The following is a 13,329-nucleotide window of genomic DNA, read 5'->3' as shown; positions in this document are numbered from 1 at the left end:
TGAACTCTATGCTGGAAATGAAGTGATACATTACTCTCTTTTTCCTGGTTCCAAGGAGGATTAAGAAAAGGATATATAAGATCAAGATCCATTCCATATGGGAACAGAGTCAAGGATGGGCACTCGAATTAAACAAATAAATCAAGCTTAAAGTTTGGCCGTGTGGCTGACAGGGTCTTGGTGCTCCAGCTGGCTGTCAGGCCTGAGCCTCTGAGGTGGGAGAGCCGAGTTCAGGACATGGGATCACCACAGACTTCCCGGCCCCACATAATATCAATCAGCAAGAGCTCTCCCAGAGATCTCTGTCTCAACACTAAGACCCAGCTCCACTCAATGACCAGCAAGCTCCAGTGCTGGACACCCCATGCCAAACAACTAGCAAGACAGGAACACAACCCCACCCAATAGCAGAGAGGCTGCCTAAAATCATACTAAGTTCATAGATACCCCAAACCACTGGATGTGGTCCTGCCCATCAGAAAGACAAGCTCCAGCCTCATCCACCAGAACACAGGCACCAGTCCCCTCCGCCAGGAAGCCTACACAACCCACTGAACCAACCTTACCCCCTGGGGGAAGACACCAAAAACAGTGGGAACTACGAACCTGCAGCTGGCGAAAGGGAGACCCCAAACACAGTAAGTTAAGGAAAACGAGAAGACAGAGAAATACGCAGCAGATGAAGGAGCAAGGTAAAAACCCACCACACCTAACAAGTGAAGAGGAAATAAGCAGTCTACCTGAAAAAGAATTCAGACTAATGATAGTAAAGATGATCCAAAATCTTGGAAAGAGAATTGAAAAAATACAAGAAACGTTTAACAAGGAGCTAGAAGAACTAAAGAGCAAACAAACAATGATAAACAACACTATAAATGAAATTAAAAATTCTTTAGAAGGAATCAATAGCAGAATAACTGATGCAGAAGAACAGTTAAGTGACCTGGAAGATAAGATAGTGTATTAAATAACTACTGCAGAGCAGAATAAAGAAAAAAGAATGGAAAGAATTGAGGACAGTCTCAGAGACCTCTGGGACAACATTAAACAAACCAACATTCGAATTATAGGGGTCCCAGAAGAAGAAGAGCAAAAGAAAGGGACTGAGAAAATATTTGAAGAGATTATAGTTGAAAACCTCCCTAATATGGGAAAGGAAGTAGTCAGTCATGTCCAGGAAGCACAGAGAGTCCCATACAGGATAAATCTGAGGAGAAACACGCCAAGACACATATTAATCAAACTATCAAAAATTAAGTACAAAGAAAAGATACTAAAAGCAGCAAGGGAAAAGCAACAAATAACATACAAGGGGATCCCCACAAGGTTAAAAGCTGATCTTTCAGCAGAAACTCTGCAAGCCAGAAGGGAGTGGCAGGACATATTTAAAGTGATGAAAGGGAAAACCTACAACCAAGATTACTCTACCCAGCAAGGATCTCTTTCAGATTTGACGGAGAAATTAAAACCTTTACATACATGCAAAAGCTAAGAGAATTCAGCACCACCAAACCAGCTTGACAACAAATGCTAAAGGAACTTCTCTAGGCAGGAAACACAAGAGAAGGAAAAGACCTACAGTAACAAACCCAGAACAATTAAGAAAATGGTAATAGGAACGTACATATCTATAATTACCTTAAACTCAAATAGATTAAATGCTCCAACCAGAAGACATAGACTAGCTGAATGGATACAAAAACAAGACCCATATATATGCTGTCTACAAGAGACCCACCTCAGACCTAGGGGCACATACAGAAGAGGAGTGAGGAGATGGAAAGAGATACTCCATGCAAATGGAAATCAAAAGAAAGCTGGAGTAGCAATTCTCGTATCAGATAAAGTAGACTTTAAAATAAAGACTATTACAAGAGACAAAGAAGGACACTACATAATGATCAAGGGATCAGTCCAAGAAGAAGATATAACAATTGTAAATATTAATGCACCCAACATAGGAGCACCTCAATACATAAGGCAAATGCTAACAGCCATAAAAGGGGAAATTGACAGTAACAGTGTAACAGTAGGGGACTTTAACACCCCACTTTCACCAATGGACAGATCAACCAAAATGAAAATAAATAAGGAAACACAAGCTTTAAATCATACATTAAACAAGATGGGCTTAATTGATATTTATAGGACATTCCATCCAAAAACAACAGAATACATTTTCTTCTCAAGTGCTCATGGAACATTCTCCAGGATAGATCATATCTTGGGTCACAAATCAAGCCTTGGTAAATTTAAGAAAATTGAAATCATATCAAGTATCTTTTCCCACCACAATGCTATAAGACTAGATATCAATTACAGGAAAAAAAAACTGTAAAAAATACAAACACATGGAGGCTAAACAATACGCTACTAAATAACCAAGATATCACTGAAGAAATCAAAGAGGAAATCAACAAATACCTAGAGACAAATGACAATGAAAACACAATGGCCCAAAACCTATGGGATGCAGCAAAAGCAGTTCTAACAGGGAAGTTTATAGCAATACAATCCTACCTCAAGAAACAAGAAAAATCTCAAATGAACAACCTAACCTTACACCTAAGCAAATAGAGGAAGAAAAACAAAAATACCCCAAAGTTAGCAGAAGGAAAGAAATCCTAAAGATCAGACCAGAAGTAAATGAAAAAGAAATGAAGGAAACGATAGCAAAGATCAATAAAACTAAAAGCTGGTTCTTTGAGAAGATAAACAAAATGATAAACCATTAGCCAGACTCATCAAGAAAAAAAGGGAAAAGACTCAAATCAACAGAATTAGAAATGAAAAAGGAGAAGTAACAGCTGACCCTGCAGAAATACAAAGGTTCATGAGAGATTACTACAAGCAACTCTATGCCAAAAAATGGACAACCTGGAAGAAATGGACAGATTCTTAGAAAAACACGACCTTCCAAGACTGAACCAGGAAGAAATAGAAAATATAAACAGACCAATCACAAGCACTGAAATTGAAACTGTGATTTAAAATCTTCCAACAAACAAAAGCCCAGGACTAGATGGATTCACAGGTGAATTCTATTAAACATTTAGAGAAGAGCTAACACCTATCCTTCTCAGGCTCTTCCAAAATATACCAGAGGGAGGAACACTCCCAAACTCATTCTGCGAGGCCACCATCAGCCTGGTACCAAAACCAGACAACGATGTTACAAAAAAAGAAAACTACTACAGGACAGTATCACTGATGAACATCGGTGCAAAAATCCTCAACAGAATACTAGCAAACTGAATCCAGCAGCACATTCAAAGGATCATACACCATGAGCAAGTGGGGTTTATCCCAGAAACGCAAGGATTGTTTAATATACGCAAATTGATCAATGTGATACACCATATTAACAAAGTGAAGGAGAAAAACCATATGATAATCTCAATGCAGAAAAAGCTTTCAACAAAATTCAACGCCGATTTATGATTAAAAACCCTCCAGAAAGTAGGCATAGAGGGAACTTACCTCAACATAATAAAGGCCATATATGACAAACCCACAGCCTACATCGTTCTCAGTGGTGAAAAACTGAAACCATTTCCACTAAGATCAAGAACAAGACAAGGTTGCCCACTCTCACCACTATTATTCAACATAGTTTTGGAAGTTATAGCCACAGCAGTCAGAGATGAAAAAGAAATAAAAGGAATCCAAATCGGAAAAGAAGAAGTAAAACTGTCACTGTTTGCGGATGACATGATACTATACATAGAGAATCCTAAAGATGCTACCAGAAAACTACTGGAGCTAGTCAATGAATTTGGTAAAGTAGCAGGATACAAAATTAATTCACAGAAATCTCTTGCATTCCTATGCACTAATGATGAAAAATCTGAAAGAGAGATTAAGGAAACACTCCCATTCACCATTGCAACAAAAAGAATAAAATACCTAGGAATAAACCTACCTAAGGAGACAAAAGACCTGTACACAGAAAACTATAAGACCCTGAGGAAAGAAATTAAAGATGATACAAACAGATGGAGAAATATACCATGTTCTTGGATTGGAAGAATCAACATCATGAAAATGACTATACTACCCAAAGCAATCTACAGACTTAATGCAATCCCTATCAAACTACCAACGGCATTTTTCACAGAACTAGAATCAAAAATTTCACAATTTGTATGGAAACACAAAAGACCCCGAATAGCCAAAGCCATCTTGAGGAAGAAAAACGGAGCTGGAGGAATGAGACTCCCTGACTTCAGGCTGTACTACAAAGGTGCAGTAATCAACACAGTATGGTACTGGCACAAAAACAGAAACATAGATCAATGGAACAGGATAGAAAGCCCAGAGATAAATCTATGCACATATGGTCACCTTATCTTTGATAAAGGAGACAAGAATATACAATGGAGAAAAGACAGCCTCTTCAATAAGTGGTGCTGGGAAAACTGGACAGCTACTTGTAAAAGAATGAAATTAGAACACTCCCTAACACCATACACAAAAATAAACTCCAAATGGATTAAAGACCTAAATGTAAGGCCAGACACTATAAAACTCTTAGAGGAAAACATAGGCAGAACACCCTATGACATAGATCACAGCAAGATCCTTTTTGACCCACCTCCTAGAGAAGTGGAAATAAAAACAAAAATAAATCAAATGGGACCTAATGAAACTTAAAATTTTTTGCACAGCAAAGGAAACCATAAACAAGAACAGAAGACAACCCTCAGAATGGGAGAAAATATTTGCAAATGAAGCAACTGACAAAGGATTAATCTACAAAATATACATACAGCTCAATATCAAAAATACAAACAACCCAATCCATAAATGGGCAGAAGACCCAAACAGGCATTTCTCCAAAGAAGATACACAGATTGCCAATAAACACACGAAAGGATGCTCAACATCACTAATCATTAGAGAAATGCAAATCAAAACTGCAGTGAGGTATCACTTCACACTGGTCAGAATGGCCACCATCAAAAAATCTAGAAACAACAAATGCTGGAGAGGGTGTGGAGAAAAGGGAACCCTCTTGCACTGTTGGTGGGAATGTAAATTGATACAGCCACTATGGAGAACAGTGTGGAGGTTCCTTAAAAAACTAAAAATAGAACTACCATATGACCCAGCAATCCCACTACTGGGCATATACCCTGAGAAAACCATAATTCAAAAAGAGTCATATACCAAAATGTTCATTGCAGCTCTATTTACAATAGCCACACATGGAAGCAACCTAAGTGTCCATCGACAGATCAATGGATAAAGATGTGGCACATATATACAATGGAATATTACTCAGCCATAAAAAGAAACGAAATTGAGTTATTTGTAGTGAGGTGGATGGACCTAGAGTCTGTCATACAGAGTAAGTCAGAAAGAGAAAAACAAATACTGTATGCTAACACATATATATGGAATCTAAAAAAAAATTTTTAATGGTTCTAAGAACCTAGGGGCAGGACAGGAGTAAAGACGCAGATGTAGAGAATGGACTTGAGGACACAGGGAGGGGGGAAGGGTAAGCTGGGATGAAGTGAGAGAGTGGCATGGACATATATACACTACCAAATGTAAAATAGATAGCTAGTGGCAAGCAGCCGCATAGCACAGGGAGATCAGCTCAGTGCTTTGTGACCATCTAGAGGGGTGCGATAGGGAGGGTAGGAGGGAGACGCAAGAGGAAGGAGATACGGGGATATATGTATACGTGTAGCTGATTCACTTTGTTATACAGCAGCAACTAACACAACAATGTAAAGCAATTATACTCCAATAAAGATGTTTAAAAAAATTTTTTTTAATGTGGTAGTGATGGTTGTTTTAAAAGCATTGCCACAAAGGCAGTTCACTTGGGAGTAAGACAAGATACTCATGCTGTCATTCATTATGGCCTGTTTATAACCTTTAAAACAGTATCCATATATTTAAGCACTACCATGTCTTATTTGAATTATGGATGGAACTCTTTAAAAAACTCCCATGTTACTTTGATTAATTGATTCAGAAATTTATAACCAAAGAGGAGGAAAACAATCATCAGGTCCAATTAATCTCAAATATCCCCAATTATAAGAGTGTGGGGCTACAGGGGAAATATTTTTATGTTTCTGCCCAGTCAGAGCTTTGTGAGCACTTTTACTGGAATGTGGGACCTGAGCTAAACGATAAGCCTGAGAAGTTAAATTATGACTAGATAGATAGATTTACCTGCAGAGAGATTTACCTCCCCAGAGGTATGTGATTACATTTTCCAGGAAGTGGGGATATGGAGAGGGGGCTGAGACCCAACTCTATGGAGACGTTCCCGGGGCTGTAAAGCTGGAGACACTAGTCTGACATATATTACTTACATATATTACTCTGACATATATTACTTCCCAAAGCATAAGAACCCAAGATCCTTCTCAAGTTGAATTGTTTACATTAAGGAGATAAGACATCTCTCCCTCTCTCAGAGGAAAGAAGGCAGACAGCTGTCCCTCTCCTATATAATCATCCAGATTCATATTTTTTAGATTCCTCACCTATAATGTAGACCAAGTATACGATGACAACTTGTTCCCATTGTGGCAGCCTGGAAAGAGGAAATTAGGGCATGGGAAACCAGTGCAATAACTTTTGTAAGTAAATAATAGCCTGTTTCTGCTCCAGAAACCTCACATTTATATTCAGGATAATATTAATAAATACAGTTATTAAAAACTTTAAGAGTGAGATCAGACATGTATTATTAAAAAATATAGATTCCAGGTCAACTCCTCCCTCTCCCCCAAATTCTAACTTGGTAAGTCCAGGTACCCAAGAATTTGTATTTGAATAGCTACTTCAGATGATCCTTATCAGACTTATTTGGGGACCACTGCACTGGTCCAAGACCCAGGAATAAAAAGTGCTTCTTACAGAAGACCAATCTGCCTCTGCTAGCATGCTTTCTTAAGTTCAGTTATTGTAAACCCACATCCCCCCATTTTTTGATAGTAAGTGGATTTAAGGATACAAATTTTTTTTAGTTTCAACGTCAGGATAAAATTGAAGGTTGACACATCTCTGGTTGTTCTTTATCATCCGTGAAGACCCCTTTGGGTTTGTTTTGTTTTTTTAAATAAATACACCATTAAAATCATCAGATCTTCTGGAATATTTAGTGTGAGAAACACTTTAACTGACCCAACCTGTGGTTTCAGTATGCTACCAAAACTTCGCTGACTTCTGCATTCTCTTTAGTTATCGTTCTCATAATCCCCTTATACATACATTGCTTTACAGTTTACAAGATGCTTTTACATTAATTGTCCCATTTGATTCTCACAATAATCTTTGGAAATGGAACAGAAATTGTTAGGAGTTGTATTACCTATATAAATTTGAAATATTTCAAAGTAATGAGAAATGAGATGTGAGACGGTTGAAATTCCGTATACATCTGGGACAAAAGTTGTCCATAAGCCATGCTGTTGAGGCACTTTTAATTGAAGGGGAATCTCTTTGTTGTCATGACATCAACAGCTAACAAATAATAGACATTATATCAGAGATCACTTGGACATATCGAGGGTGACTTCTTCCAAGTGCATAGAAACTACTGCCCATTCCTGCCTCAGCTCCTGATAATTTTTTTTAACCAAAAGGTAAATATAAATATGCAGGTAACTGCATTAAGAAAAAAAAGTCTGGTTTCTTTCTTTCTTTTTTTTTAAATTAATTAATTTATTTTTGGCTGCATTGGGTCTTCATTGCTGCGCACGGGCTTTTTCTAGTTGCGGCAAGTGGGGCTACTCTTCCTTGTGGTTCACAGGCTTCTCATTGCAGTGGCTTCTCTTCTTGTGGAGCATGGGCTCTAGGCGCACAGGCTTCAGTAATTGTGGCACTCGGGCTCAGTAGTTGTGGCTTGCAGACTCCGTAGTTGTGGCTCATAGGCTTAGTTGCTCTGCGGTGCATGGGATCTTCCCGGACCAGGGCTCAAACCCGTGTCCCCTGCATTGGCAGGTAGATTCTTAACCACTGCACCACCAGGGAAGTCCCAAAAGTCTGTTTTCAAACTGTGTTTTTCAAATGCCTTTGAGTCCTTTAAGTAGTAAATAAGCATAGACCTTTATACCTTTACATTTTCAAAGCACTTTCACACTTATCTAATTTAATTCTTAACAACCACATATGATATATATAAAATATCCACCTTTTATGGATGAGGAAATAGACTCTGAGAGAAGGACCAAGGCCATGTACACAGGAAGTGTGTACTGTTTTAGGACCTTGGGTCTGATGTTCCTCCTGTGATAAGGCACTAAGATGATGATGAAAAACCAATAAGGTGTGTGTGTTCTGCTTAAAGTATCATGAACCCAGAAATTTCCAAGTATTTAAATATATCATTTTCTAAAGTCTCAGGCTCTTGAGAACCTGTGCTCAGAGGAGGCCAAGGTAGAATGCTGGTTATGAGCTCATGTCACTAGTGTGAGGCACTGTTATGTGACCCAAATAAAGGGAATGCTGTGATGATTAACTTAATAGCAATTCCTAAAAGACCATGCCTGATACTAATTTATCCACATACATGTATTAGGCACATTTCATAAAATTCATCGTGGCAATAATGATAACAAAATATTGATCATTGTTATAGAATCCAATTAGATGCAAAAAAGATAACTATTGGACTTCCCTAGTGGTCTAGTGGCTAAGATTCTGCGCTTCCACTGCAGGTGGCGCAGGTTCGATCCCTGGTCAAGGAAGTACCGCATGCTGCGTGGTGTGGCCCAAAAGAAAAGAAAAATTAAAATTAACAAAAAAAGGATAACTATTAAGATTAACGTTCTAGTCAAAAGGGCAACATTTTTACTCTATCCGTTGTGTAGAATAATTTCTCAAACTATGACTTCAAACTCTATTCAGAGTCCCTTCAGAATTCATTTCAATAAGTTTTACATCTGCCTTTTCTTTGTCTAACATACCCGTTCTTTTCATAACCCAGGATCTTCAGCGGCAGGCTGGAACACTGGAAACCGAAGCTGTCCTCCACTGCTCAGGCCTCCACGCCATCAGCAGGCCTGCCTTTCTCGTGGTTTAACGAAAGCCGGAAAGGATCCTATTCCTTCAGGAACCTGCCTGCATCTGCAAGTCCCCTTCAGCCTTCTCCTGAAACTCTAATTTCAGATAAAAAGGGGTCTAAGGTAGAAAACACATGGATTTAAAAAGCAAACAAGAAAACCCCCAATCCTTCCTCCTCTTCGATCTTTGGAAAGCATTCTCAACTTGTGTGTATACTCTGGATCCGAGAAACCAATGTGATAACACTGCAGTAAACAATGCATGGTATTTCTTGCGTGGGGGAGGAAGAAAGCCTCATCTAACCATCACCTTCTTTAATACTGTTCCATTCTAGATTGTACGTTAATCTTTGATTTGCCTGTCTTTTCACATACTGCTAGTTAATCTCAGTTTGACAGTCAAGCCATGCTGGGAAAGATGCATTTGAATCATGGAACAGTATGATAGATCTGTTTACCAAGTATTCCACTTTAAATTACATTACAAAACTATTTTTGCTGTGCTCTTCAAGATTTACTGGAAAACAAATAAATTTGGGACTGAATATGTGTTCAATATATCTAAATGAAACTCTTTCAAACAGACCAATGCTGACATAGCACCCTTATTTCTTCTTTTAAATCAAACTTCCATGTTGATAAACTGTTACAATTCTATCACCAAAGTTTTTTAACTTTAGCAAAATGAGGAATTATATGCTTATTTGTTTTTAAATGCACGATGGTTATTTCCAGCATGACGCTGCAAACCTTACCTAACATTTTATTGAAACACATACGGTGGCTAACTTTCACATGTTGTTTGGTCTCCCTTTATCGATGTTCACTTTTCTCTCTCAAACAGAAACCTGTGATTAATGTTAACTTGAATTTAATTCTTTTCTTGAGGTCAACAGCTCATAAGGTTTTGACAGAATTTGGGGTCATATCTCCAATGACAATGTCAAATGGTAATGTGCTGTGTTAAATGCTCACCTGCTTAAATGTTTTACTAGCCTAGCTCCTTGTGCTCTGATTTCGTCTCCTTTTCTGAAGTTTTAGCAAACTTGGCGTTTGTTTGGTACTGAACTCTCTAGCCTCTGGCATGGTATTTATTCTTGACAACCAGCTAAACCCAATGCAAGGGAACCTAATGGAAAACTAATAACAGTCCAGTTCCTAAGGAAGGGGAATAGGAAACAAGATGGTGTTGGTCAGCTGTTTAGAGTTCCAGGAAAGCCAGTCCTTCTAGAATTATTAGCAAAAGAAGTTCTGGAAGCAGAAGGCCACTTTGGTCTTGAAACATTTTCAGTCTTGGATCTGAGAAATCTAAATGTTGTTTGAATAGATTCTACCATTATCTTGCACTGGAGAGACACCCGATTTGGTTTAAAATGTTTTTACAAATGCAGCTATGTAGTCATTGTGAATTTATTTAACTTTAATATCCACTGAACATTTTAATGAAATTCTGGGGAAGTTTTACATACACACCCTCAACCTCCCCAACCCCCAGGTGGTTATTTGGAAATGTGTTTCTGTCCGTGCTGCAGCCTCTTTGGTACTCCGTTGGTGCTGTGCAAGAGTTGTATTTTAGCATGTGACTACTAGTGTAATGGCAGACTGTGACCTACCCCAGAACTCATCATCTTGAAGGTTACATCCAGGAGAGGATCTGCCATCTCTCACAGTATTTATCACGGCCAACAGCAAGCGATCCTTCCCAGGGGGTGCTCAAGCTACCTTTCTAATATGGATTGCCATCTGTTCCTAATAACTCAGGCTCACCACACCATCTTGTATTTTTACTTACACTGTTGCTTATCACGATTAGGGTCAAAGAATATAGGCTTATTAATATTACCCCTCTGAGCAGTTGCAGAGGATAATGAATGCTGTACCCTTGAAGAGAGGTTGAAGAATCATTTCTCTAAGATATCTATCCTTTCATGGGATGGAGAAAGCGCCCAGAATTCCCTATCCAGCGCAGAAGGCACAGTGTTCTCAACCACTGCCGGGTGAAGGTCACCAAACCCAATATGAATCTCTTCTAAGATTACTTAAAAAGAACCTTTCCAGAACTTGCAAACATACCTACCTCTGGTTCACTCACTATGCTCATTTAACAGTGAGCTTTATTTGTTTTTTCAGAATTTTACCTTCAGTGACGACTTCAGCCCCAGCAGTACCAGTTCAGCAGACCTGAGCGGCCTGGGAGCAGAACCCAAAACACCTGGGCTCTCTCAGTCCTTGGTGCTCTCATCAGATGAGGTACATGCACGGCACTGACGACAGAGCTGCTTTCTCAGATCATACATTTTACCGATGAACTATCACCGGGGAAAATGTTTTTAGGCAGATTTTGCATATCAGTCCTCATGATTTCGCTCCCTCTCTGTCTCAACATGGATGCAGAGTACTGTTTCTGAGCCCCTTTAAGCTGTCCAGGGACCTCCTCAGCCTTTCTTTGATATAAATGGGATGACTATCAACAGAGGGTTGGGAATGGGAGGCTGGGCACTGGAGAGCAGCAAGAGGGAACGGCCCAGAAATCCCAAGGGAGGGAATTCCCTGGAGGCCCAGTCTTTAGGACTCCGTGCTTCCACTGCAGGGGAGCCCGGGTTCGATCCCTGGCTGGGGAACTAAGATCCTGCAAGTTGCGAGGTGCGGCCAAAAAAAAAAAAAAATCTCGAGGGAGTTTACAGACGATTCATCCCCCTCCTCCCTCACCTTTTTCACCATCCCTGATGTTCCCTCTGAGTGGGGAGTGGCCCCTGATTGAGAATCACCGCAGGGGAGAGGCGCACTTGCGATAAGGAAGGAAAACTGGGGGAGAACCACTTACTTAGAAGCCGGGGTCAAGTGTGCATTGCAATGGATTCTCAGGAGATATAATGTGTAGAGGAGGGCAGGAGATTACACTGGTGATTGACTTAGTGCTCCAAGAGATAAGTAGAAGGAAGAAATACCAGTACTGGGGGCGGGGGTGGGGCTGGGGAGAAGCGCTGTAAGTAAAGATATATTCACCCAAAATATTTGTTCTTAGTTATTTCTTTCTAATGTGATTTTTGCTTTGTAAAACTTTTTTTTTCCCTTAAATTCTTCTGCCTATATTCTTCAGGCTTGGCGTGATTTTAATTGTATTAAAACTTTGTACTGTACATGTGTGTCTCCTGTTCCTGTAACACTTTTCTTTTTGGTTCCTTTGCTGCTCTCTCACTCAGAGCCTGGATATGATAGATGACGAGGTGAGCTCTCAGTGGGCTGTGTGTGGTGGCTTCCATGGTATTGTCTGACACTTCTTTTCTTTGCAAATGATTTAAAATCAAACAAGACAAGAAACTTTCCTCTGTAGTGGAGGGTTTCCTCGTGTTAAATAGTTTCACTCTCTGCCCTTGTCTATATCTTAGTTGAAAAGACATTCAAGAGGATCTCCAGATTCCCTTGCTGTGCCTCCCATCACCATTACCCTGACACAGCCCATTGTGTTTCACCTCCTTTGCCTTCATCTCAGCTTCCCCATCCCCTCCTCTGTGTTCCCTGCATGGTCACTGAGGTGACGCCTGTCTCTCCTCCCGGATTTATCATTGCCTTCATCTCCTCTCAGCTTAGTGGTTCTAGGAACCCAGCTGCCCTTTGCACTATTCATAGCAACGTCCTGCATTGGACAGAGCCTGGGATTTGGAATAAACCAGTAAATGCTGAGCTCCACCACTCACTAGCTGTGTGATACTGGACAGATCTGGAGACTTTCTGGGCCTCACTTGCCTCGTTTATTAAAAGTAGTTATGGAAATTACCTGTCCTACCTTCCTCATAGGTTTGCTTGCTGCTCAAGTGAAATAATGGCTGTGAAATTTCCCCTAAGTATGTTTGAGGACTTAATGTTCTCTCCTTCTAAGTAAAAGATATACCTCAGTACTTTTAAATGTATCTTTACATATCTCTGATGTCTTAGCAGAGGATCAGTGCAGTGAGGCATTACATATAGAGATTAATGATGTATTCGTTTTCTGCATCTGATAATCTTTCCATAGTGTTTTAATGTAAAAACTTGCAACACTGGAGTGTATTTTTCAGTTTTAAACTTCCTACATTAAAATGCTTTGTTTGGGGGAATTTTTAAATTTCCAAATACCTAAACAAAATGTAGAGTTAATAACTTTGTGTATGTTACACATACAGCTAGAACCATTCGTTTACTTTATGGTTTAAAAACAAGTGTGGCTCTAGTAGGCAAGAAATGGCTTTTGATAGCATCACATGCCATACTGAGCTACAGCTTCTTGGTCCTTTAACAACCCTGCATAACATTCCTA

At 39.5% G+C, this 13,329-nt stretch overlaps 1 protein-coding gene across 4 annotated transcripts in view; it reads left to right on the top strand.

The window, feature by feature from the left end:
* PPP1R9A (protein phosphatase 1 regulatory subunit 9A) overlaps positions 1-13,329 on the top strand; it is a 317,021-nt gene that overhangs the window by 299,563 nt on the left and 4,129 nt on the right. For 3 of the 4 annotated variants that reach the window (XM_029233106.1, XM_029233108.1, XM_029233107.1), the window contains exons 16-17: positions 8,957-9,155; positions 11,163-11,282. In XM_029233106.1, coding sequence (XP_029088939.1) covers positions 8,957-9,155; positions 11,163-11,282 — 319 coding nt within the window. The remainder of the gene's footprint in view (positions 1-8,956; positions 9,156-11,162; positions 11,283-13,329) is intronic. The other variant, XM_029233109.1, reaches the window with a different exon arrangement.

The sequence above is a fragment of the Monodon monoceros genome, unplaced genomic scaffold (assembly GCF_005190385.1).
Source record: "Monodon monoceros isolate NGI ecotype Baffin Bay Population unplaced genomic scaffold, NGI_Narwhal_1 Super_Scaffold_2, whole genome shotgun sequence".
NCBI classification, from domain to species: Eukaryota; Metazoa; Chordata; class Mammalia; order Artiodactyla; family Monodontidae; genus Monodon; species Monodon monoceros.
Note: the sequence above shows the minus strand (reverse complement) of the source record. Positions and strands in the feature narration are given on the sequence as shown.